Here is a 27090-nt window from a genome sequence, read left to right on the forward strand (position 1 = left end):
GCAACCTTCGCCATCTCCCCTCCCCAGCTACAAAACCCCACCCCAACGATCTTCATCCACCGGCATCAAGAAGCTGCTGCAACAAGGCAGAGGATATTATTAGAACAGGAAAGGGCCTGGCAATGCTCCTCAAATAAATAAATACGAAGTACCTTGTACTATCCCCTCGATGGGAGAGACGTGGCAAAACAGCCAAGAAAGGTTGAATAAGCAAAAGGCTCGGGGATTCTCGAGGGGATTCTACGCAAATAGAGATGAATAAACTATAAAAACCCCCACTCTCCAAAGGGCTCTTTATTGCGATGCATTAAATGAGCGTGTATTTTCTGCGACGACTCGTACAGCCTAGCTTGTAAAAGTGGGTAGGCCACCATTTTACTCGTAAAAGAGCGCGATATTATGAATGTTTTATTAGGAACACTTGCCCAGATCAACACATGACAGAGCCTGCACCGGTTTGTTTTTCTTACCTAAGAAAATAATAAAGAAGAATCTTAAGGATGACAAAAGGTACTTGATAAATGTGCGGGGATCTTTCAGTAAGAAAACTGGAAGTGTCTCTTTGACGCTGAGATGATGCCGGTGCCAGCGTAAGACGCAGGGAGAGAGGGATGGAGCTGCGAGGATGCCCTCACTTTGAAAAACAGAACGTGGAAGAGAGAGGGCTGCGTTACTGGGTTAACCACAACGCAGCAGTGAACAGCCCTTCGGCTCGCTGAGAACAGGCTGATGCTCACGTCGCTGGCTGGAGGGTACCCAACTTTTTCAGGACTAGGGAACATGCTCTGGGAATCCTCTCCAGGTTTCCGTCAGCGAGTGGTACAGCCAAGCGAATGAGTAAAATGAAAATTTAAAAGCAGCCAAGGCAGCGTACAAGTGAGGGTATGCCCAGAAGCCAAAGCTTTGAAAGACGGTATGGGTCAAGACGCTTAGGTGAGAGCAGGACTATCTCCAAGGTGCATCCTTGGTGCAGTTTGGTGCTTCCCCCCTCTCCATCCCCCTTCTGGCAGCCCTTCCGTTGATGGGGCTACGCAGCAAAAAACCAAAGACACCATGTAGTTATTGAATTAATTTTCCCCCTAGTTACTTTTTGCCTTAACTGGGGTAAACCAGAACTACTACAAAAGGAAAGAAGGCAGCAAAAAGCACCGGTGGCGGCATGACCCTGTGAAAAAAACTAGGGGATGCGGTGACTCAGGTATGCGAGGGAATAAGACCAAGTACAGGTTTCATCAAAGCTGCAGCCCATGCCAGGCTTGGGGGAAAGCGGGGAAAGAGCTTCACGGCACAGCACCGCGGTCTCTCTTCATCTCCATCAGCTACACGCCGAATTTAGGGACCTGGGGATAGATGCTCCTGGAGAGCACGCGATGGATGCGCCTCTTTGATGGGATCTAAGTGGGGTTGGGGGTGAGGAACCCCAACGGCGTTGCTGGTGTCCTGGAGGAAACCTGCGTGGTGGGGATAGGAAGCAGAAAAGGTGTGCTGACAAAATGGGGCAGAGAGGCTGCATTACAGCCGGGAGCCGCGTTCGAGGAGGGGGAGCTTGTGCCTGCAAAGCCAGGGTGGATGAGCAGACCATGACCAAAATGTAATTTATATGAAGATGTTTTGAATTTCTTCCAGCTACTCCAAAGTCAATAACGCATAACAGCTCCTTGCTGCTTGCGCACAAAGGTTTCTGCAGAGAATATCGTTTGATTATAATTACAGGACAGCATTTACAATTAATCACCGCAATAGCCCACATTCAGGTGCACTGTGCAATTTAATTATTACACTCCTTGCTGTCCATAGCACCTTCTGCAACCTGTAGCCTATAGAATTTCCATCCTGGCAATATGCGGTTAACAAAATATATTTGGGGGGTAGTGCTTTTGGGTTCGTTTGGGGGTTTTTTAATATGACTTCAACTCTCAGAAGCCACAGTTAGCAGGATACTGTTTATGCCTGCAGAGGTGATGTGTAGGGCTGTGATATAACTAAGAGGAGTTGGCTATATGAAACGGAGCATTCAAAGCTGGAACTACGTACTCACCGACTCTGTCCAGGCTGAGCAAGGAGAACCAGCCCCACCAGAGCACGGTGGAGCGGGGACATCTTGGCTCCTGCTTCACTTTCAGTCACGAAACCATCCTACGAATGTGGAGTCTAGCAATGGTGTTAATGATAAAGCAGCGGGTGAAATGAAGTTCCACTTCTCCGAACCCCTTGTCTGCAGTGATTTGGAGTGTGAGGAAACATTTGCCTCAATAGCGCTCTTTGAGATATTATTTTTCTTGATAAATCTAACTATGATCGTCGCTTGCCACTCAGCAAGGCTGAAATCCCACGTTTGCTTCCCTGTAGTAAAATGAATTTCAATGCCCCGAAGATTTTCTCCTTTTAAAGAGTAACAAGGAATATCAGGAAAAAAAAAAAAATCAGAAGATCAAATATTCGACTGAAAAAAATGCACAGAAATACCAAGAAATTCCTGGTTTATTGATTTCACAGCAAAGCTGAACTCTGCCATTTTGTCCCACCTCAAGGACTAATAACCTAACTTGATATGAACCTTAGGGAAACGTGGTGGGTTTGCAGCCGTGTGTGTCCTCCACTTTCGGATCAGTGGGATCCCAAATAAAAAGGCACAGTAAGTCTCAATAAATATGCAAATAACTTCAAAAGGAGATTAAAAACCTTCGTCCTGTTTATGTAACTAATGAGTTTGTTTGCCGGTAACAAAAAGGCCGGCGGCTTTCTTATTTTAACCACTCCTTGAAGGTCATTTCTACTCAGAATTTTTTTTTTTTAAGACCTCAAAACTTGTTATATAACAAAGACGGAGCTAAACATATGGCCTTCGGCTGGTTTGAATTAGCTCACTTGTATCAACCGCGTTTCATCAATACGCACTGCCATAGTAACTGGTTCCTCGGCTGGAATGCTAATTACTCCCCTCCGCTTCCAGGAACAAGAGCATTAGACCTACAAAAAAGATTCCTTTCTCCTCCTCTCATTAACTAGTTTTACTTGCTCAGCACATTAATGCAGAGCTACGAATGATTATACAGGGGCAGCAAATGAGCTGCACAAATCTGCTTTCTGTACACGTTGGCCGTAGGGACTCGGGCACAACGAGGGTGATGCTGGAAGGAAACCCAGCGGTCCTCGCCGGTGGGTTCGCGTTGGGTACCGCACGGGAGAGCATCATCCCGGCCCCAGGCACCAAAGGCAGGGACTAAACCTGAACTCTGCCGCCGTTGCAAGGTGTTCAGGTTCAGGGCTTGACCTTCCCTTTCTAAAAATAATCTTGCCACCGGTATTGATTTTAAAAGGCGGGCAGGTCTTCTGTTCACCTGAAGGATTGAAATGACCTTCATTCTGCTGATAAAATGTGTTGGATTCACAGCGCAGGTAAGCAAAGGCTTGTATTTAGTAATTGAGTAAGTATAGCGAGGACATCAACGGCACAGAGCGTGTATGCATGGAGATGCATGCGAGTATCTGGAGCCACCTCCCTCTGAAGCCGATTGATTTACACCAGGAGCAAGAGCAAAACAAAAAATTTCCCTAAAAATAGGGAATCATTAAAAAAAAAAGAAAAAGGAACATTGCCAAATACTATGCAACTTGTACCGTTTGCCAACAACGTTAGAAGTCATGCCATCCACCAAATCTCCCCACCCCAGAGAATGCCAAGTCCTCCCGCTTGGCGAGGGTGGATACAGAAATGCAGGATGACGTGCGCGGCCTTTTGAAGATGCCCGGCTTTGCATTTACTTTGGAGAGTTGCTCTGAATGGATACGCCAGAAGCTTTAACATCCACGTTCCACACATTACTCTTCCTAAATATATATACGTTGGGCTGTCCCAAGAGATTACGTTTGCTCCCGCTTCTTGTGCATGATAAAAAAGTCATGCACCATTTTGCAACAGAAGTCATTCGGTCTGTCCTATAAACAACAGACAGATAGGAGTTATTGGTAGTTGCAGTATCTTGCTTTGTTTCTTAAACACTTCTGAAAGCAAAGATTTTGGGAGAAACTTCCCGGGGGAAGCAGGAGAGGTTTCTCCAAGGCCAAAGCAGGGCCAGATGGGTTCAAGTTGCTGCCAGATGGACCTGCAGAGAACCACCTGGACCACTTTGAGTGGTCAATTAGTCAAGGAAGCCCCAGGGACTTCTAGGGATGATTTTAACTATTGGTTAATGTAAGAGCTGGAAGGCAAACAAGTGGACGAGTCGGTGGGTAATCAATCGCAGTGCATTCGCTGAGTCAGTGGCTGGCAGCGTTTCATACCGCGCTTACAGCGAATGCCTCCTGAATTTCCCTTTGCTTGCTTCGTACCAGTCTCACACACCAGTTCCCTTTGCTCTTTTATACCAGACGACAATACTGCATACTTTTTTCACATGAATACAGGGTCTTTTCCTGTTTTAGTACAAAAAATAGAAGCTCCAAACACCACCCACTCAGTTCACACAGGCCAACAACCACTTGTCTGATAATCTTCACGTCCTGGCAATTGCCTGGATGGCAGCTGAACTGATGATGGAGAGCTGAAAAGCTTCACCCACCATCATTAGTCTTGCATCTATTTCCCCAGCTCTGTTTTTTGAATTAAGTACCCCAAGGCTGTGTGAGCTGCCCTCATTCATCTCATCAAAATACTACACTAGGGAAAACATACATGGCGATTAAGACCAGCTTGTATCTCCCCACTGCAGAAGAAATTTCCCCCTCTAAAAATAAAGTGAAAATTTTGCCCCCCGTTCTAAGGCTCTTTAGCAAGCTCTGGGAGACTTTATCTTAAATTCAGTTCAAATCAAGGATGGGAAATGTCTCCTCAACCTGGAAATTTGATCTATTGTAATTTTGCTAAAATATCAAAAAAGGGTGAGAAAACCCAAGTCACAGCTCTTATTTAAGCTGGTCAAACCCTGGAAGAGGCTTCCTGAAGAGGTGGTCGATGCCCCAAGCCTGTCAGTGTTTAAGAGGCATTTGGGTAATGCCCTTAGCAACATGCTTTAACTTTTGGTCAGCCCTGAGTTGGTCAGGCAGTTGGACTAGATGGTCACTGTAGGTCCCTTCCAACTGAAATATTCTATTATATTTCTATTCTATTCTATTCTATTCTATTCTATTCTATTCTATTCTATTCTAATTAAACTCTTCAGAACAAAATGAGAAACAAAAGAAGAGAGAAGCAAGCTGGCAACCTCGATAAAGTCTTGGGTTAAAGATTACCCCAAGTTTACCAGCTCTGATGGCAGATGAGCTACTTAAGTGCTTTCCATGGGAATCCAGAAAGAAGAACAGAAGACGTAAAAACTGTTGTTGGAAAAAGATCCTGAGCTCCAGGCACACAAAAAGACAGATGAGAAAGGTTGGATTTTGTAGTGATCAAGAAGAAACAAGTCCAAGCAGAAAGGAAGATCCGCAAATTTTCAATTCAAAGAGAGCAGCTTAATTTGTATCCATTGATAATATTTTCTGACACAGAAGCAAAAAGAGAGCAAGGACATACCCCAGCGGGGACCCCACAGAAAGCTGGAGGTGGAACAAAGCAGAACCTCTGAAGGACAAGAGGTGACAAAGCCTCCTAAGTTGATGGAGAAGGTGAATCTCAAAGACGCGCCAAGGAGCCTGAAGGACAAAGCTGGAGGTAGAAAGAGATCATTGGAAATTCAGTTGAGGTGCTTCACTGGACGAGGAGCAGACGCTGCACTAGAAAGGAGCTCAGATGGAGCTACAGGAGAGAAATGCCCGCGATAATTCAGGGCTGGGCATTCACGCTGCAAGAAAATACATTCAGTGCTTGAGGAGAGGAAATTTAAGGCTCTGGACTCAAGACCCATCTTGAGAATATATTTTCAAACCGGAGTACAATAAAACGCCCTTACACAGATAGGACCTAAAACTGCCACTGCTGAGAAGAAGCCAGGAACCCAACCTGCAACAGAAGTAGGCCACAGTTAAATGGAAAAAAATCCCCATGTTATCACAAGAAGAGTATGATAAATACCAGCAATATTTTTGAGGGGCACAAACAACATCATACTTTCGTAAGTTATTGTTCAACATTTTTGCTTGCTCCTTGATCTCAAGGCTTCAAAGATTTGTTTATTAAAGTAAAAAGAAATATTTAAGAACAGATTCCTGCCTGGGATGACTTCTTTGGTATCCAAGGAAAAAATGCACCAGCTGCCTGGAGCTGTTTGCCATTCTTATTTACCGATAGAATGAAGCTCTTGCACATCAGTTGTGGGGGTTTTTTTAACAAGAAATATTGGAAATAGCTGCAGATAGCTTACATTTCTACAAAATCTTTACAAGCCCATTCTCCAAGCAACTGTCAGCACTTTTTGGGGCAAGCGTGTAATCACAGAGAGAAAATCTCCTGGAGATGTAAGGATTTTACACAGCTTTTTTTATCTCTAAGTCTTTGTTTACTCCAAAAGTCATTGGAGTGGAATTTACATTAAGGAGAAATCATAGAATTACGGCATGGTTTGGGTTGGAAGGGACCTTTAAAGGTCATCGAGTCCAACCCCCCTGCCATGGGCAGGGACATCTTCAACCAGACCAGGTTGCTCAGAGCCCCGTCCAACCTCACCTTGAATGTTTCCAGGGATGGGGCATCTACCACCTCTCTGGGCAACCTGGGCCAGTGTCTCACCACACTCAGCACAAAACATTTCTTCCTTAGATCTAGTCTGAATCTGCCCTACAAGAGGAAGGAAACTCCATTTTTCCTTGCCTGGAGATTTCTCATTGCACTTCACTGTAGCTGCTGGTCCCAAGCTTAGAGAAAGCACAGATCATGGTGTATTTTGTTAAGCAACATGTCTCATAAAATTAATTCACCGGTCACAGAAATGCAAATAAAAAATCAAATAACAATGCCCTTAATGACATGCTTTAACTTGGTCAGCCCTGAATTGGTCAGGCAGTTGGACTAGATGATCATTGTAGGTCCCTTCCAACTGAAATAGTCTAGTCTAAATAATGGAAAAAGAAACAAAAAACCCAAGTGACAAAACCCACTCAATATGAAAACTATCAGCAGTGTTATTAATAACTTGCATAAATTATATTAGCTATATCCTGTATTGCTAATGATAACAGCCATTGTAGTAACAATTGCTATTGGGGACAGCTAAATGCCCTCTTAAACACACACAAAAAAGGCAAAGGAATTATTTTGAGTATAGCACGTGTACAAAATTCTGCGGAAACACTTAGATACAGCCACACACCTTACAATCAGAGTAATTTACCACATGAGTAATATCGGCGCAATTATGCAATGTCCTCTGCAAGTAGCGGTACAAAAAAAAATATCAAAAGGATTTACAGATTATTATTTCATTTGGGCGCTATATTCCCAGCTTCAGGCCTATATCTTCTTTGCATCTTGCAGAATGCTGAGCAACATCAGGATAAAAATCTTGATCGCCACGGTTGTGCTACAAAAATAAACCGTATTTCACAACTACCACTTGTGACTGAAAAGCAGAACTGAACCATTAACCTTCCCAGGAAATCCTGCTACCAAAACAACGATACAATGTTAGAGATGAGGGCTGAGTTATGCAGAAATCATGTTATACTTTGATTCCGCATGGAAAATGCAAAATCAGACACACCGGAAAGCAAAAGGACTCTGATGAATATTGAGATTCTGCAAGCAAAAGACATTAAAAAACTATTCTGATGGCTCTTATTGGCCATAAAAAGATTCAGAGTGACCTTAAACAGCAAAAGGATTTAATTATCCCAGCGAGGGAAAGATTTTACACCATTTAAAAAGAGTTTTTTAGAATAAATTATATGCTCCTGAGCTAGAGAGGCCTAAAATTATTGACAGAAATATTATCTGTATATTTGCGCCATCTCTTAAAACAACCAGTTTTCTTCAAGAAATAGGAGCACTGACCAACACCAGCTTCCTCACAAGAAACTCTTGATGATCCAGCTTTCTGCCAGCGCGAGCAGCTCCAGGCATGGTTTGTTAGGGATCCAAACCCATCCCAACAAAGCCAACCTGCAGGAAAATTAGTGAAAAGCACCTAAAAGGATTATGGTGCCAGAAGGTCTGATTTTGGGGGAAAGATTAAGATGGCGAAACATGGGTAGTTTGGCTAAGTGACAATTTCATAGAATCACAGAATGGTTTGGGTTGGAAGGGACCTCTGAAGACCATCTAGTCCAACCCCCCTGCCATGGGCAGGGACATCTTCAACCAGATCAGGTCGCTCAGAGCCCCGTCCAACCTGACCTTGAACACTTCCAGGGATGGGGCACCCACAATTCCTCTGGGCAACCTGTGCCAGTGTCTCATCTCCCTCATCATAAAGAATTTCTTCTTTATGTCCATTCTAAACCTACCCTTTTGCAGTTTAAAACCATTGCCCCTTGTCCTGCCACTGCAGGCCTTCGTAAAAAGTCTTTTATGGGATATCGATGCGTGTCTACAAGTACTCAAAGGCTGTACGCACGACAAAGGCTGAGGAAGTAAAGCTAAGAGTTAGGCTAGTATTAACAATACAACAATTTAAGATGGCTATCAAGAAACTACATAAAAACTGTAATAGTTATAAGACGTGGAAAAAATTCCCAAGTACAGCGAAAACCCATTTACTCAAGGTGTGATGAATACAAATGAAATGCCTACAGAGTCTCAGGCACCTTCAGGAAAGACTTCCAGGCTGAGGCAGACAGCATCAGGTATTTCTCACAAATATAAAGCTACAGGCAATAAAGTGGAAGAGGGCACAGAATTACGCACGGACAGGAGGCTTTGATCCGCTGTGCTGTTTGTGGAGCCCTGCAGAGAAAACCCAGCCATGGCAGCAGAATGGATCATGAAAACCCAACCGTCGCACCAAGGGATGGATCAAGCCAACGTCAGCTCCCTGGAGAAATACGCTTTTTTCAATCTTTGTGAAAGAAACATGTTGTTCAAATGATCTGAATTCGAAGGTGCCATACTGGAAGGTGTCCTTTTTTTAAATTTTAACAGCAAGTGCCTAAATGTAAAGAAACCCGGATTAATCCATAGCGTCACCTCTCTGCTAACCCTCTCCAGCGCAGCACAAGTGGTGATGCCATCTCAATTCTGCCATTTTTTTACTTCGGAGTAGCCATGCTCACACCCACTGAAGAAGCAGCAAGATAAATACTTCATAAATAAATAGTAGTTGGCAGTCAGCCTTGCCCAGCTTTTGGGAAACAGTCCGATGGCTGCAACCTGTTTTTCTGCTATTCGTTCTTATTACTCTTAATTTCTAATTCCAGCTGATGAGGGGGAGGCTCCCATGGATCACATGAACTGGCTACTTGAGGAGAAAACAAAAGCACAGGAAAAAGGGAGGCTCACAAAGTAGTTTTATTTCCTTTTATAATTGAGGTGATTTGTAATATTGCTTAATGATAAGCTAGTACATTTTTAGCTGATTGAGCAAATGTTACTCCAGTAAAACTTCCTTTGCAAACTGCCAGAAAGACAGAGAGAAAACTTCATTTATGTGCCATTTTTTTCCCCAAAACAACTACACAGCAACTAAAAACAAATTACCACTTTAAGCGTCCTGTTCACTGTCTTCTATAGTTTTTCTTTTTCCCTTGTAGATTTTTTTTTTCAGTGCCCCGTGCAGAATCCGAAGTTTTGAGAGGGAATTTAATGCAACAAATAGGGTCACGTGCAAAGAAGAATACAAGTGCTCAGGCACTACAGCAAATGCAAATGTGAAAAATCACACAAGAGAAGATAATAAAGAAAAGAAGTGCACGTAAGACAACAAAGCCGTAGAAAAGCGTACTGTACAGCCCATTCTCGCAAGGGCTGACGGAGGGATCGGTTGACCTCGGAGGTCTCTGCCTTTACTGACTTACATACTTTTGTGAGGCTCATTAAAGGCTCCAAGCACAAAGCATCAAACACTTCAAGTAAAAGTTGGTCTCCATGGGAATAGAGGACAAACTAAAAATAACTATAAGACGACATTTTAACAATTTTGCAGGAGATTGTCATGGCAATGAAGAGAGTTGTAACCTGTTGTCATGATAACCAAAGTTTTAAATTAATGGGAAAGCATTCCACTTCCACTTCATCTTTATTCATAACGGGTCTAACATCCACGATGGGAGAATTACACATTACTGCCTTTTAGGAACCAGACAGCTGGGGAGAAGCAAGGGAGGGATAACGCACTGCCTGGTTAAAAAAGAAATTTAAAAACTCTACAGCCAAACCAAAGCACCGACAGGATAGAAAAGAAGCCAGAGATGAAAATGCACGGGGAGATGCATGATGCCTTTTTGAGGGAGATGCTCTCCTCTGCGCTTGAGTGCTTAGATAACATTATCTTTACTACGGGACAAGTAGCAGAAATGTTGGCAGGGAGCAGGCAGGTCACTTGGGCCAACCGCTCAGGCAGAAGCACCACTTACATTCAGGGAAGCAGCAGCTTGAATGATTTATCGTTTTAATGGAGACAAATTAATAGGACCAAGCTAGCTAAGGCCATGCTGATGCCAGCTTTCCCTCTTTACCTGGAGTCCCTGCGTTTTGGCAAGTGGATTTTGGCATGGGAACGCTGGGTAAGCTGGAAAGCGAATGCCAGCCCCACACCCGTGGACTCTCCTTCAAGGGGAGCGGGAACTCAACGAACATTATCCATCAAACATACTTGTCATCAGCCACTCGTTTTTACACGACTGCTTATCATTTATTTTCACTAGTTTCAGCATAATTTGAAACTTCTAAGATTTTATTTTATCTCGGTGGAGGCCTTCCCATGGCTGCCAGAGATAACAATGCAGCTCTTTGTTGAAGAAATAGCAGAAGAACGGTTAAGAGAAAAACATGTGTTGATGGCACCTGCGTCAGCAGGTCGTTGAGACCACAGCACATTAAAAATCACAGGATGTCCAGTTTCTCAAGACACCCAAACTAGGGACAAAAAAGGATGAGAGCCATAAGACTCCCAGGTAGAGGGAAAAAGGGGGAGTAAGTAAATCAGTAATGTTGACTGATGACTGACAAGAGGCGAGACAGGATGACGAGGAGAAAGATCCCAATCATCGTCAACTCCTAAAGGGCACAAATAGCGCATCCAAAAACCAGCTGGTCTCTGACAATGAAGGGGGACCCAAGAGACGTGACGAGGACTTGACGGCTGCATGCCTTATTCTCCATTGGGCGTGCATGTGGTCCTGGCAGACTCTGCGAATACATTCACCTTGGTGTCATGAGCGTGCGAGTATGAGAGAATAAGGAAGAGAGAGACGAGGCGCGTGTTGGGTTTTTTTAAGAAGTCACCTTCCCCTTCTACATGTCTCCCTGCATTTTGCTAGAGACATTGCAACAAGCTGCATGACACGGACAACTCCCACCATCTTTGGAAACTGATATCAAATACAGAGTGTAACACACGTGGACCCTCTTGTAGCCTCCATCACTCACAGCTAGCTAGCAGAACGGACCTTCAAGTGTTCCGTTGAACACAGAAGCAGAAACGCATCTCTGCTCTCTCCCTCCCATCAGCCAGGGAGATGTCAACCACTAATTTTACAGTTTAACTCCTTGCACCCTGGGATGAGGTGCTGAAGAAGAGACAAACTTACCAGGTTCAAATGCATGTGCCAAAGGTCAAGAGCCAAACTGAGGTCCCTGCATGAGAAGCGCTGTTATCCTAAACCCTCCGAAGCCAACAGAAAGAGATGGGTAATTGCAGAGAATGATCCCCCCACATAAGGTCTGAATTTGTCTCAGACGGCTGCAAGAGACCTGAGAGTCACCAACCTGCTGCTCGTGCACTCAATGAGATGCTGTAGGTGTGCACCGTAAGTCTGAGTCCAGCAGTCCTAGACCTTGAATTATATTAATAGGCTCAAAGCAAACTGTGCCCTATTTAAAGACTACATAATCATTACGGTGTCTTCACTTACGCAAAACTGCTCTGTTCACCCTGGAATTCCTATGATAGTTAATTATACTACTGTTTCCTTAACTGTTTTCAGAGGAGAGAGAAACATTCTGGCAACAGAATGCCTGAACAGTACCCACACCTTTACCCACACCTTCAACAGGCAGCACAAAATGGTCCTCACCTCAAGAAATAGTTACTAATTTGAAATAAGAAGAAACTAGAGGTAAACAGAAGTTCAGATGCATACACAGTCATATCTTTCTGAATGAAACAACTCATTGTTAGGCTATTAAAATCTACTTTTTCCCCTATCTGATTTCATTTACAGTTACCATGTGCTTTGCATCTCCTGGGAACGCCACCAAAATCGACAACTGCTTCTCCCTAGAGGTGGATGCTCTTCTCTGCAAGACATGACGTTTCTAATAACAAGAGATAGCAACATCATTTTTGAGTGTAAATGGATGGCAACAAATCAAGCATAAGGCTGAAGCTGCCCTTGGTTACTTACTAAAGAGAATTTCTTAACTATGAGATATGAAGTTCTTCACTTGTCATTACTCCAGGGTTTCATTCTTGGACTTCTCCCTACCCTCCAACCCTCACATCCAATAACTGTTGCCCACAACTCAAGTCTTCTGAGAGCTCATCTTTTCAGCCTGATTTCTTCTTTATTCTTCTTCTTCATGAAAAGATTCAAAAATATTTTGTTTATGAAGTGAAACGAATTAGACGTTCCCCCAGGGGAAAGGCTGCTGGGCTGACAGCACTCTAGAAGGGACCTGTTGGGGACCAGCTTCGGAGATGAGCATGGCCAGCACCGGGGTGGTGGTCACAGGCTGCTGCTCTTCTCTGGAATATTAAAGTGCTGGGTTTCTTTCCCCAGATCAGCGCTAAGACAGGATCCCAGCACAAGACAGACATGGAGCTGTTGGAGCAGGTCCAGAGGAGGCCACCAAAATGATGAGAGGGCTGGAACACCTCTGCTGTGGAGAAGGGCTGAGAGAGTTGGGGTTGCTCAGCCTAGAGAAGAGAAGGCTGTGGGCAGACCTTACTGCAACCTTTCAATATATAAAAGGAGCTTCTAAGACAGACTTTTTACCAAGACCTGCAGTGACAGGACGAGGGGTAATGGTTTTAAACTGAAAAAGGGGAGATTTAGATTAGATATAAGGAAGAAATTCTTTACTGTGAGGGTGGTGAGACACTGGCACAGGTTGCCCAGAGAAGCTGTGGGTGCCCCATCCCTGAAAGTGTTCAAGGTGAGGTTGGATGGGGCTCTGAGCGACCTGATCTAGTGGAAGATGATGGTAGGGGGGTTGGACTAGATAATTTTTAAGGTCCCTTTCAACCCAAACCATTCTGTGATTCCATGACAGGCTCTGATGCAGACATGAGAAGTGCCCCCAATATTCTGGACAAGCAGTGGATGGTAGCTAGCTTTGCCCACCTAACGCAACTCTCATGTCCCTCCCTGCCCACGGGAGACTTAGCATCTCCACCCAACACCTGCCTTCAGCTGGTGACATGAGGAGCATCATTAGGACCAACAGCAGCAGCAAACACAGCCATCTTATCTGTAAGCAGTGGGATTAGCTCCTCTATGCTTTACTTTAAACCACAAGTAGAGATGGCTGCCCCACGGAGGAGCCCACCGCAGTGACGTGTCGGTAGGGTGGCCAGGAGCACAGTGATACTGGCAGGAGAGATGGCCAAAACCTGGTCCTTTCAGTGGCGGAGCAATGACAACGCTGATATTTACTGCTCTCATTCCTGTCTTGTGAAGGAGGCAAAACATACTTACAAAATTAAATCACCTCTCCATCAGCACATACAAGAGAGAAAAACCTAGTGACAGATAAGACATAACTCATTGTGCCTTGACCTGCGGGGACGTTTCAAGCAGTAGCACAATTTTCCTCCCAGCTAAACAAAGATTTATTGGATACTATAAGCACAACAGAGAAACCATGTTTTGCAAAGACTCTGAAAACCTACAGTAGGTAAAATATCCCCCTGCAGAGCTCAGCTCCAAGCCACAACGGCCCACAAGGCTGCTCTGGAAGCGTGCCACCCCAAAGAGGTGTTGAGCCTAGAGTCGATGGCGCTATGTGCTGGCCAGAACAAGGACCAGGGGGACATCTTCCCCGTGCACGGCAATGCTATGGCACCACCGGTTCATCGCCAGGAGCCCAACCTTGTGCCCTGCCACAAAAGCTTCATTTTTTCCCAACTTGAGGATTACAGCTCCTTCTCGGCCCCACGCGAAGCGACCGCAGGGATTCAAAGGGCTTTATATGACGAGGCTGTTGACAAACGCATTTATCGTCAAAAGACCCGGAGATGGCAACTCCTGCAAGGAAACGAGCACTTCTCAACATCAGCAGAAACGCAGGGGTCAGGGATGGGGGAAGGACCGGTGGGGGCGAGGGGAGGGGAAGGAAAAAAAGGCCGTAACACTAAAGAGTCTTTCAAGACTCATTTATTTGAGCAGTGCCAAGCCAGCTCACTGATGCAATATTTTCTTCCTGCACTCTGAGCCAGGGCTTTGGGATCTAATAAATCATCGCTGGCCGCAGAGACATTAAAATTCTAGCCCAGTACTGCATTAGATGAAATGAGGCCGAATGCCAGCAAGCACAGGGAGAGGGAAAGGCAGGCACATGCACTTTAAAATAAGTATACGAATGCGTTTGCATATAAGCAACTCCGGATTTCGGTTTCAGACGAGGCTAAATCTAACGCAAACAGCACAGCAAAACAGATTAACAAGCCAGAGCTCAACCGCGCCACTTTGGGAAAGCTGATCCCCATTAAACTAAAACTAAGACGTTAGGTATAAAGCACAGTAGAAAAATAGACTCGGTAATTTACAGATCTGGTACAAACCAGGGAACTATTTCCGAAGCTTATAAAGGTCTTTTATGACCCCGTACCAGATCACGTTTCTCTACGTACAGACTGCTGCACTGTATCGCATTGACTGCGTACGGTATAAAAAATAATTGTGCACCAGGAGAGGAGAAAAATTCAATATTTAATCCACAAACATGTTTCCAGAAGTCAAGCCACAAAATTTTAATTTATTACCTTCAGACTGCAAAAATATAACACGTATCTAACCACTTATTTGCTGTGCCAGACAGAAAAAAGGGAGGAAAGGGGGGAGGAAAGGCAGCAAATATTAAGGGTTTTCAATGGATCATGAGGCATTATTGGAGCTTATTTTCAATCATTTAATTGAAGCACCTGGGGATTTAAGAGGTATTGAATGTGTGGTGTGCAAGTATGCACAGAGAAAAACAAGCGAGGTTATTAATTTGAACTGCAAATGACAGAAAAAAATACGCAGAAAAAGTCATTTATTTTAGACTCGGTGAGATTTTAACTTACAGCTGAGAGATTCCGAGCGGGCACGGGGTTTCAGTGCTACGAGACATTTTCATTTTGTTTTATGAACAACCCCCATCTCAAATTCACACAATGACAAGGTCACACTCCAGCTCCACGGCGCCCATGGCAGAGGCTCCCAAAGTGCTCTGCGGAGAATCACTGACCCATTTAGCGACTGCTGACAGACTTCTGCTGGTGCTCTTCACCTCCAGAAGGAAGGATTTGAAAAACGGATCGAATATTTTGTCCACAATTGCTACCATTGGAAGAGAGACACCGTGGCTTCGTGAAAGGAGGTGTGCTAGATTGGAAAGAAGGGGAGGGAGGTCCCTAAAATAATCTCTTGGTAGAGGGGCTTCATAGTAGGAACACCACCCACATCAGGAGCTTTCTCAACAGAGCAAACTGGACATCCAGAGGTAGTTACGGGGAGGGGGGAAATCATTATGGAGGTTTGGAAAGCAACGAAGCCGAAATAAGTTTAAGATTTGATGTACGGCAAATCAAGCGTGACTTGGCAATGTGACCTAGAGGCACGGAGAACCGAACTGCCGCTGACACGATACCAAGATGGCCAACGTGATCTTTGACTGCCTATACAGAGGCTCCTTGTCGTTCAGCAGCCAAGTAAAGGGAACGTATAGGAAAACATATGGAAGTAAAGGGAACATATAGAAAAAGAAGTTTTAAATGGTGTAAAACAATACAGCCATGGTGAAAACAAAGGAAAAGAAGATGGCTTAGAAACACGCTATCAATTAACAAAGCCACCAAAAAAGAGTTTCATTCTATGATATACAGAGACTAAGAAATAAGGCAAGGAAAAAAATTACATTCACCAATTTTAATACTGAATATACATTTTAAAAGCCCAAATCACTGGTTAGAATTTGTCTACACGCTACATAGGAGAGCGCTTTGGTACAGTTCATGCTTAAAAATAAAGCTTATTTCTTCCCCAAGTGAGCGAACTATTTCAGATTATGTGCCAATACTCTACAGAAGTAACCAACACACAAGAAAATTGTCCGTTCACCTTTTATTTTCTTTAAACGAAGGAGTACTTTCCCCTTCAAAACATGTTTCCAAGGCCATCTCTTTTTTTCCACCTATGGTTTTTTTTCTTCTTTGCCTTATACACATTTTCTCCAGCCCTCTTCAGCCTTTGTCATTTAATCTTTTTATTTCTTTTCCACTATGGGGAAAAAAACCAAAATCAATATTGTAGCCAAGAAATGAGGCAGAGCGTAAACCAGTTCCACGTACCAACCGAGCACGCAGGATTAAAAGGCACACAATGGGGTCATTCAGGAAAACATAACATGAGTTCTGTTTGCTTTTAAGATCTGAGACTATTCTGTTTATTTACAACACAGGGAAATTCAAAAGCGTGTAAAACCTTATACAAACAGTTACAAAACAAGGGGCGAAGGATGTTCCCTGAAGTTTCTGTGAAACTCCTTGGAAAGTTGACATCAGTTGGACCCATCTCCAAACCAGCTGAGCCTACAAGCACCTGTAATGAGATGTTTATGACTGATTTTCTTCAAAGGAGCTTTACTATGCCTCCATTTCTAACACTAAAAAGAAAGGAAGTCTTTTGTCTTGAAACACAGGTATATGGCACCCAAACTTCCGTGCACCAAGATCTATTTTGCACGGTAACCCGCATCCATCCAGGGGTGAGTGCAATGGGGTGACCTCCATGTCCATCATCCAACGGTGCTGCCGTTGGCAGGAGAACCACCCAAATACAGCCTACAGCTATTGCACACACTCATAAATAACCCTAATCTCACCCCAAACCCCTCTGCTTCCTTCTCCCTCGCTCCCCAAACAAGAAAACTGGTCCCTCATTTCCTTAGGGGGTTCATGCTTTATATGACTTCGAGAACGTCCAGGAGTTACTTTATTACAAAGATGGTGAATGAGCCATCGTTCCTCAGCTAACCAGAGCACTGAAACTCAGCTTCCAACACTGAGAAGTTCAGCAAGTTGTTTGGAAGTATTCCTGTACGAAAATTATGCATTTAAACGTAAAAATAACAAGAGTTTACACAAGTCAGAGCTCATGCTTCTCCCAGTCAAGTATGATTTTCCTGTCTGCTCTATACACACCAATTAATAAACATGAAGAAACGCCAGAGGAAAAATATTCACTGTACCCACTTCATACATTTTTAATCACCCTGAAATCAATTCAACACCCTGAACACAGTTTAAAATTCCTGTTTTACAGAACCGGTAAGCAATGGATCACCTAATTAAATCCAGAAATGGCATTTCCCAACCAATGGAAGGGGTAGACATGCATGCAGATCTTACAAGAAGAAGGAAAAGTAAGGAGGAGAGCACCTCAACCCTGCCTGCTTCAGCATCAAAGCCATCTGCCTCGTGTTCCTCAGCGCTCCCCACAAATGTGCTGAGGAATGCCAAAAAGAACAGAAAAAAAGTCAAGTTTATCCTCTTCGCACACAGCAGCTCCGAAAGAACTTGGTTTTCTTGGCCAAAGAACTAATCTGTTATCAAAGGCCCAGCCTTTCCAGAGAATAACACAGCAAAATTTTAATTTTAAGTTAATAGGAAAGGCTGAAATCAAGCCTAGGATTATCTTTGTCCCACAAAGAGTATGCAAAGGAGGATTAAAAGCCGACTGTAGAAATCCTATTGGAACATCCTTCTGTCTTCTACAAAATTGGAGGCTACCAGCTTTCAACATACCAATAAGTTAAATGAACAGTCAAGTGTAAATCAGGTCAGTTCTCACATTTGCAGTTGTGTCTGAGGTTCAACAACGAATACAAATGGTACGGATTAGGATAGAAACACACGTGAGAATCCCACACCTCCTGTCCTGCCAACAAAACCAATGACCGGAGGGTGGAGGATGCCGATTCCCTCTGTTAATCATGATGTCCAAACAAATGTTGTGGTTTCACCTTGGGGAAAAAAAATGACAAAACTTGGGAGTTTGCAATTTGGGAGTGTAGCAAACCGCCCGGCTCGTGGATGCATCTCGTTCTTCTGGAGTGTGTGGAGGTCCTATGGAGGGAACCCAAATCACAGATGGGAGAGCTCAACGTGCTGGAGGAAGCACTGGAGCTTTCCATGTCCAAAGAGGATGGAGCAGGGCTCGCTCACGTGCAATAGCAGAGGTGTGGAGGGTCCTAGAGGAAACCCATCCTCAGCAAGCAGCGCTGGTCAACACAGAGCCCAGCGCAACGGCTGTCAAGTTGACTGCGTTTCTGTTCTCCACCTTTTGACAAAGATTTAGACAGAATTAGACTCTGATGGCTGTACAATTTTTGCTTCAGACTTGTACAGCCTGCCAGTACGGTTCACAAACATAAAAGCATCAGCTCGCACAAATCTTTAACCCTTTCGGAGAAAGATCTCCAGGATTTCAGACACACAAGAAGAATATCAAACCGATGCCTTTCCATTAACTTAAAAGATAGTAATTAATATGTTGACTCGCGTATTTGCCTACCAGCCATGCCCACTCTCTATCACAAAATCTTGTAACTATAACTGCACACGTGCATTATACCGTAAATTAAAATTACATTACCGTCATATATTTTTCTCAGTGCTCTCAAAAATCCCACAGAGAGATTGCCACTTGAAAAAGCAGGAAAATCAATTAAATTGGAAAGCAAATGAACCCAGACCTTGCAGACAGCGTAAAAAAGGTTGACAAGTGACACAGGGAGACACCACGCTCTTCTACATACAAATGACAAAGCTCTTAGCCAGGACTTCTCCTTAAATCATCAGAAATAAGACTCTTTTATGCTTTAAAATGAAGAAGACACATTTGTTACTTGAGGAAGAACATACTGGATCTTCCAGCAAGATCACAGATGAATTGTAAATGGGATTCAAAGTCTTCCTTGCTTTAGACTACTCCTCTGCTTCCCCAAAATACTTTGGTGAATCTTCTGCAGGATAAAACTTGCCGAGCAGCTACCCTTGAATATTTATTTCACATTTGTCTGCTGCAGAGGCTCACTAAAAGCGCCTCTGGGCAGTCTAGGTTAATCCACTGTGGAAATGCAGCTAAACAGAAGCCAGTCGCACAAAGACCTTTCATTAAAAGGCATCAGGGTCCTCCCGGTGAAACGAGTCCGGCTCTCCTGGACCCACGCAGGTGTTTGCCAGCTGGGCCAGGCTGACAGGCTGCAAGAGAGAAGGAAAAATAGCTGGGACGGAGTGAAAGATTCCAGGGAACGAGCAAGGCAAGAAGGAGAAGGACCAGAAGAGCAGCAGAGAGGCTTCTGCTGACTGGTAATCTTTCCCAAAAACGCCAGGGAAGGGGGTGATGGAGGGTGCTACCTCCCAGCCCTCTCCGAAACAAAAAACAAGTGGAGAAGCAGCAGAAGATCCACGGCAGAAACCTGAATGCAGGATGGATACAAATCATTAGCAAAAGAGAAAAAGGAATTGAGTAAAAGAGACAAGGTTGATTAGCAAAAGAGACAAGGGAATTCCTACTGCAAAGACATGGGAAAGCTGGGGGCTCCACCTGACAAACGAGGAAAAGCCCTGGGAGAAGGACGGAGGGTATCCGTCACGTGCAGATACTGCCATTGGGATTCCCAAGCCTTACGTGCAACGGAGGCGGAAGAAGCGGGGAGTTCCCAGCCTGTATCTGGTCGGATTTAAGGACGCTAGGCACTGCCTCCTTTCAGGACAAACTGTCCCAGACAGGGTGACACTGACCCTAAGACATTTCTGGGGAAATCCCTTGAGAGTTGCAGGTTGGAGATGAGGACCCCAGTAGCACCCACTGAGCAGCACGCCTGGAGAAGTGAACTCCTTATAGACCTGTAGCAGTGGGGCTGCTCATGGCTAATTGCCTATCAACAGGAGAAGTGCATTAGCTATCAATCAGAACTGTGAAACGCACATTTTTATTTATCAAAACCAGAGGATTAGGCTATTTGAATACTGCCACCCAACGAAAGCTTCTTGACGACAGAAGTTCACATTCATACTCCATGATCTACTGGTTCCTGAAAGAAACAAAGATTTGGTTGTCTTCTCTACACTCTTTATGAGAGTGGGACCCTCCTTCTTGAGGACTCCTTGCCGTTGCTTTCTGCCACGCTGTCCTTGGCTGCCACCAAGCTGCGTATCCCTGACTCCTTCCTGAGCAAGACCAAAGAGGTGGGAAGATCAGTGACCTATGTGGCTTCAGACCAAGCATCCTCACTAGTCCAAACAACCTTGATCTGATGGCCTTGAGGACAGACTGCAGTGATGGCCACAGGCTGCAGGGATTAGATGAGAGCCGAAAACCTTTGTGTTCGAGAAATGACCGGCCCAGCTGGCCTTCAGTGGGCAAGGTGTCCACGTTTTACATGTGGTGGGAGTATTCAGCCTAGAAAGAGTTACCATCCCTCCTTGCCCCACACCTCTGAAGACAGGTTTGCCTTTCCCTTCCCAGCCAAGAGCCAGGCACATAACCTGGTCAAGACAGAATCTCTTTAAAATGGATTTTACCGTTTTAGAAGACCTGCGGTAAATAATTCAGACACAAACCCCAGGGATGAGACTCAAGACCAAACACAGACCACTTTGTGTAGATGTCTACATCTGAGTCAGCCATCAATACACCTCTCAGGATCAGAGAGAAAGGAGCACTTCTAGGATGCAATCCAATGGCTCATAAAGTAAAACAGACCACATGGGAGATGCTCTTTTCTTGCCCCTTAATATTAAAGCAGCTCAGGGGATTATTCACATCCACACTGCAGGTACCTAAAATTGGGCAACCAATTCTGAATCTGGGTGACCAGGAGAGAGCCCAGGCAGGGTCAAACGGTGCGTGCACCAGATAGAAAAGTACCAGCACTTCCACAGCAGGGATTTAGGACTAGGACAAGGAGTTTGAAAGAAAACGGTGTGAATTTTTGCCAGAGAGCAAGTGGAGGGTTGGATGTGGGAAAAGGTAGAGGGGGACAACCATCATCTGGAACAGTATCATCAGTAATCTGTGGCCAAAGAAGGAACAGAAGATAATACATCCATATTGTTTAGTGATTTTTCTGAATGATAAAGAGAGAAAAACTAGAAAAACAGAACTTGTCCTGTTCCTTTTAAAATTTCAAATAATCTAGTGAATAAAAGCATTTTTCCTTTACCTTCAGTTATTGCGGGGGGGGAATAGAAATATTGCTTCATGGCACATAGAACCTAAACGAGGCTGCTTGTCCAAAGCAAACCAAGGGCTTCCATCAGGAAAAACTGAGCTGGAGAACGTCTCTTCTGAGCACGGAAGCTCCTGAGCGGGTTGCTGCGGCAGCAGGACCTGGAAAGCGTCATGCACTAGAGCGGTGCGACACAAACTCCTTGGAGATTTACTAACCAGCTTCACATCTTCGGGCTCTTGGATTTTAGTATCATTCATTATTTAGTAATAACTACGACGAATACAGAGTCAGTCTACCGAAGGCTCATGAATCACAGCATCTTATCAGCATATTAATCAGCTTCTGGTAGGGAAAATGATAATAGTGTGAGCTATAACAAACACTTTTATAGTTTCATGCTTGAAGTCAAACAAGCTACAGGAGAGACTGATTCTTCATCCCTGATTCCACACCAACGAGCTAAGCTATTTGCTGCAGGACCGGTGCCTTAGCAAAAGCGGACGCAAGAAAACGGGAAGGATAACGTGGCAAAGGAAAACCAGGCGGTTCAGCAGCTCATCTTTGGGGCAGCGAAACTGAATTCTACCAATAATAAAAAAGCAAATGAGAGTCCTTAAATACATCTTAAAGTTAACCTCAAGTAAAACGACAGCTTACATGAAGATCCAAGTTAATTACAGTCTGTTTTAATTAACTAGTAAACAACACTCAATCACTGTTTGCCGGTGAGGTTCTAAAATACATCGAATTAGCGAAGTGGAAGCAGTCACCAGCCGAGCACGAGGAACGAGGACTTGCTGGAGCACAAACCCGGCGTTGGACAGACGTAGCTCTGTCTGCAGCAAGAATATTCTCTCCACGTCACCTTAGCTCAGCTCAACAACCAGCTCATTCAACAGCGAGAAAGCGCTGCTAGCAGACAAGGCACAAGGCTTATCCTCCTCTTTCAGTTTAGGAAGGAAAATGGGAAGGAGGTTGCAATCCGACAGATCTGGGGATCTTAAGGACCCCAAAAAATGAGACATACTAACTACATGAGAAACCACCTTTGCTTAATAAATCTATTAGTTCAAATATGGGGAACGTTTCGATAAACATTTCCCTTACGAATTCAACACTTCTGACTTTGTTTCACCTAATAAGTCTATTTTAAAACTTCTTTTTTTTAACTTAATTATCATTTCCAATAAAAAGCCATCTAATTCAGACCACACTTTAAAAATCATTTAGGAAATAACTGTCCTTCACATTTTCTTTACGGAACATCGAAAGGGAAAAATTAAGAATCTGAATAAACGTATGGTACATCAAGTCGTCGATATGTGCCAAGGATTTCCCATTCTCCCTAACACACGAGCAGCCAATTTGGTACCAAAAAATGTATTTATCTTGAAATGGACCTCTCTCACTAGCCCACCAGGTATGGAAAACAACAAAGAAGTGAGAATGAGAAGAAAATCAGATTAAAACTGATTATTTCAACCCAAAACATTCACATTTAACACTAAAAAGCCACAAGAGCATAGAACTCAACCTGCCGGTATCCTGATTACCATCCTTGTTTTCCTTCCGCATATATCCCACCTCAGTTTTATTCCACAAGGTTAGAAATTCATGGTTTATGCATGATCTTTAAAGACAAAAATTTAAGGAATACACGTGCTGTGCTAGATTTGGGGTAAAAAAACCCTGCACTCTAAACCAAACGGAGAACGTAGCCTAGGGCTAACAACCTTTACCTCAACTTTATTACACTTCAGGTTTTTTATTTCCCTTTCTTGCCTAACGTAAAGCTTGGCATTAATATTTTTCAGTGTCCTCCACTACTGCAAAAATATGAGATTTAAAAAAAAAAAATCATGTCATATACTGTATAAATTCTATATTGTAACCCAAATTATACCTCAAATCAAAATTTTGGGACAGACGTCGTACACTCTGTCTCCTGAAGTGCTCACGGGAACGGTTTGCTGACACGCTATTCCAAATTAGGGGCTCCGAGCAAACTCTTCCATTCAGCTGCCGATCAGGACTGAGACACTCGTTAAGCCCCAAAGCTGTAACGAGCTCCCAGGACCATGGAAGGGGTCTGCACATGCGATGGCAGTCAACATCCCCTCCAGATCTACCACGTCGTATGCTTTAGTGATTATTTTCAAAGCAATTTGAGAAGGAAGCATCTACAAACTCCTTAACTTTATGCTTCTCCTGTGAAAAATCTCTTTTGTTTGTCTCTCTGAGTTTAAATATCCTCCAGAATAGCTTGTGGCTACATTAGATACTGATACGTAGCTAAATGATGCAAGTTAAAGCAATGTAAATGAAGTCTAAGCATGGAAAGCAAGAATTAGATAGACAGGGCCTGGCACTTGTAATGCAGGAGACGTGGCAACCTTCTTTTAATAACGGTTGAGACCACCCTCAGGAGTTGCCTGTCTTTGCTCCACAAAGGATAGAATTTAAATTTTCTCCCCCTTTTTGGCAATATAACTTTAGGTCTTTCATTAAACATTCAAACAAATTCATATTTAAAAGGTTTTGTAATAGTATTTGCCTAGCAAAGAAAATAGCTCTTTGTTTAAACACTTTTTAACCTATTCTCTATTTTGGGACTTCATTGTAAGAATTCTCTATTTTGGGACTTCATTGTAAGAATTCAGCCCACTGACTCCCTACCTTACACCTGTGCAATGGAAAAACCAAGCACTAATATGATTCAGTTCCTGCTCTGGTGTCCTACCTTCAAGCAGACACTTGAATCTTCCCTTCTTTGTTTTTCCATTGATATAACTAAGGACCTTGTTATATTTTTCCTCCAACTTTTCTCTCCAAGGTCATCCCGCACATCTGCCACTGATTTCTCTTCATTTATCAGAAACTCTGGAAGACAGATGCCTGAAGTCCGATGGTTTGGGGTGAAACCAGTTTCATGGGGGCCACCTCGCCATGATCCCTACCAGAGCTGGTACAAGCTGGCCAAGGCAGACAATAGCTTTATATATTTAAGTGCACAGTATAATCTTCACGGTGATTAACCAGCAGGTTATTTTAGAAGATAACATCCTATTAATGTTGCCATTTGACTTATTCAGAATGCACTCATGTAGAATTCATTCATCTAAACCAGAAATCACCCTCGAAAATTCTCCTTCCAGAAAGGTCAAGGTACAAACTCTATCCAATCTGCACCTCAATATTTAAATAAAATTGTCTTATCAAGTGCCGGAAAGCAGCTTCTAAACATTCAGGATTGTATGAAAGCAGATGTAGAAAATCTACATTGCATGGATATTAAGGTGGAGCTTTGAGTACATGCCAAAAAAAAAGATAAAGTGGGAGAGAAGTAGACTCTTGTCCAAACCATCCTTGTGCTGGAAAGCACAAAATTGCTGTTATTTCTAGTGTAGGAAAATAACTGTGCACTTATGAGCTCATTCTATCACCCAAGCACTGCTGGAGTCTGCAGTCCTCTTACAATGGTGATATTTTTGAAGTGACTATTATTCACAGAGATTTTTTTTTTCCCAAGCCTCTAGTGCTTTGACTGCGAGACCAAAGCTCCCCCAAGCTTCAGGATCTCCACCAAAGCAGCATGCATAAATTTGATGGGGAAAAAGAAAGGGTGAATAAAAATGGGGCAAAACGCCTTTGAGGAACTCTCCGCTCCGCAGAGTATCAGACGTGTCTCCTACAATGCAGCCAGCCCTACTGATCTACCAGCTGAAACAGCTACAAGTCAAGGAGAGTATTTTGCAAATGAAGTAGCTAAGAGTATTTGATGTTCATTTCCATTTGCTGTTGACCACTTTCCCCCACAAAAGCACGCTCCCAAGCAATTTTACACATTAGGTGAAAGTCAACACGTACAACTGGCAATGCAAATATAAAGAAGGAAGTCTTAACACGATATGACACTTAATAGCTGATTACACTGAAGAAAATGTTAGCAGAAGGAGTCTTCCAAGGCTGATTTTGTCAGGTGCTTAGACAAGATCAGATCAACAACTGCTGGTACACATAATCCAGAGGGAAAACCACACATAGACCTAAGCTGAGATTTTCTTTTTCCAAAGCACTATTTCTCTCTCGGCTAAATTCTTTCCATAACAGTACGCTTTAGTTCCCCACTAGTTACATAATTATGGTAAACGTATTTCAATGCCTTTTTCGAGTCTTGAAGATGACATTTTTAGACAACTCGGTTTTAAAGATGGACTGCAAACAGACAACAGACTTGTTTGTTAACTCAACCAAAGCATAACTTGAAAACAAAAAAAATCAGTCAATAATGCAGTCTAAATCACCACCTATAACAATAACTGCATGTTCTCCAAATAACGGGCTCTCGCCTGTGGGATCCTCATTTCTATGGCAGGATTATTCCAGCACGTGCACCCGAGTCGCTCAGTTCAGCTCCGGAGGCAAGCCCCCCAGCTCCCAGCTGACTCCCCAAGAAACTTCTTGTGTGTTTTGTTTGTCTAAAGAAACTCCCTTTTGATCCTTTTCTTTAATATTTCCAGGGCATCCTCTTCTTACGAATTCAGATCCATTTCTTCTCACTAACCTTACTGCATCGGCTTTGCTGAAGAGTTTTTCCTGCAAGCCACATTCCCATCTGGCTCCCTGATGGGAACTCTTTCTCCCTTCGTTAAGGGATTAACCACTCATTAATGATCATCTGCTCTCACCACCAAATACGGACATTCACAAAAGAGCCGCTGAACGCCGGTCCTACCTGTATACGCCATGTTCTTCGGGTTTCCATAGGGAGCCCCAGGTTGGACGGGGCTGTAAACAGGGTTCATGGTGGAAGACCGGGAACTCTGAGGACAAAAGAAAAGCAGAGTTGAGACGACTGCCTTACGTTAGCTCCAGAGTTGTCTTCTGTGCAAAGAGTCTTCTGCTACGCGATAGCATCACCGTGTTATAATTCAAGACACAGAGAGCTGCGAAGGAAAGGATTTACAACTAGACGTTACAACCAGATAGCATACTTAATAATTCAAGTTTTGGATCTCTCAGTTAATTCCCCTAACTTCTTCAATGCTGCATATTCTGCCTACAAATGTACCCAGAGCAGATTAATCTTACACATCCCTGCCTTCAGGGGGGCTCAGGACTCACGACCCCACTTCTAGCTTGCGATGAACAAAGAGGAGAAGCCACAAATTCTGACAAGGAATTCTCCCCCTTGGAGGAGCTTGTAGTTCTTGGGTGACAAAAACAACCACAACGAAGACCTGACCTTTCAGAAATTAGCAGATAAAAGACCATTTGCTGCTGGCAAGATGGAAAGCGGCAAATATTTGTGAGCTTTCAGCGTGAGCTGACTACAATAACCTCGAGCCCAAGGCTTGGGTCCTGTGCAAGGCCACCTACCGCATCCCACCGCTTCCCAGACTGGGAGATGCAGTCACGGACATAACCCGGGCGATGAGATTTTAACAGCCCTTCTGTTTCTCTCTCCAATAAAGATGATGAAGCAGTGCCGGGTTAGCTTCTTGTGAGTTTTATTTAGAGGAAAGCAAGTAACTTGGGAATTTGTGTCTACTAACTGTCAGTTAAGCAACTGGCTCAGTTAATTATCTTAATGAAGCACATTCTCAATTCTGATTAATGGG

The 27090-nt window shown here is 43.7% G+C and overlaps 1 protein-coding gene across 9 annotated transcripts in view; it reads right to left on the bottom strand.

Annotated features, from left to right (window-relative positions):
- FAM168A (family with sequence similarity 168 member A) overlaps positions 1–27090 on the bottom strand; it is a 207247-nt gene that overhangs the window by 74866 nt on the left and 105291 nt on the right. For all 9 annotated transcript variants that reach the window (XM_072850951.1, XM_072850950.1, XM_072850943.1 and 6 more), the window contains one exon: positions 26205–26292. In XM_072850951.1, coding sequence (XP_072707052.1) covers positions 26205–26274 — 70 coding nt within the window. In that variant the 5' untranslated portion in view covers positions 26275–26292. The remainder of the gene's footprint in view (positions 1–26204; positions 26293–27090) is intronic.

The sequence above is a fragment of the Ciconia boyciana genome, chromosome 1 (genome assembly GCF_034638445.1).
Source record: "Ciconia boyciana chromosome 1, ASM3463844v1, whole genome shotgun sequence".
Classification (NCBI taxonomy): domain Eukaryota; kingdom Metazoa; phylum Chordata; class Aves; order Ciconiiformes; family Ciconiidae; genus Ciconia; species Ciconia boyciana.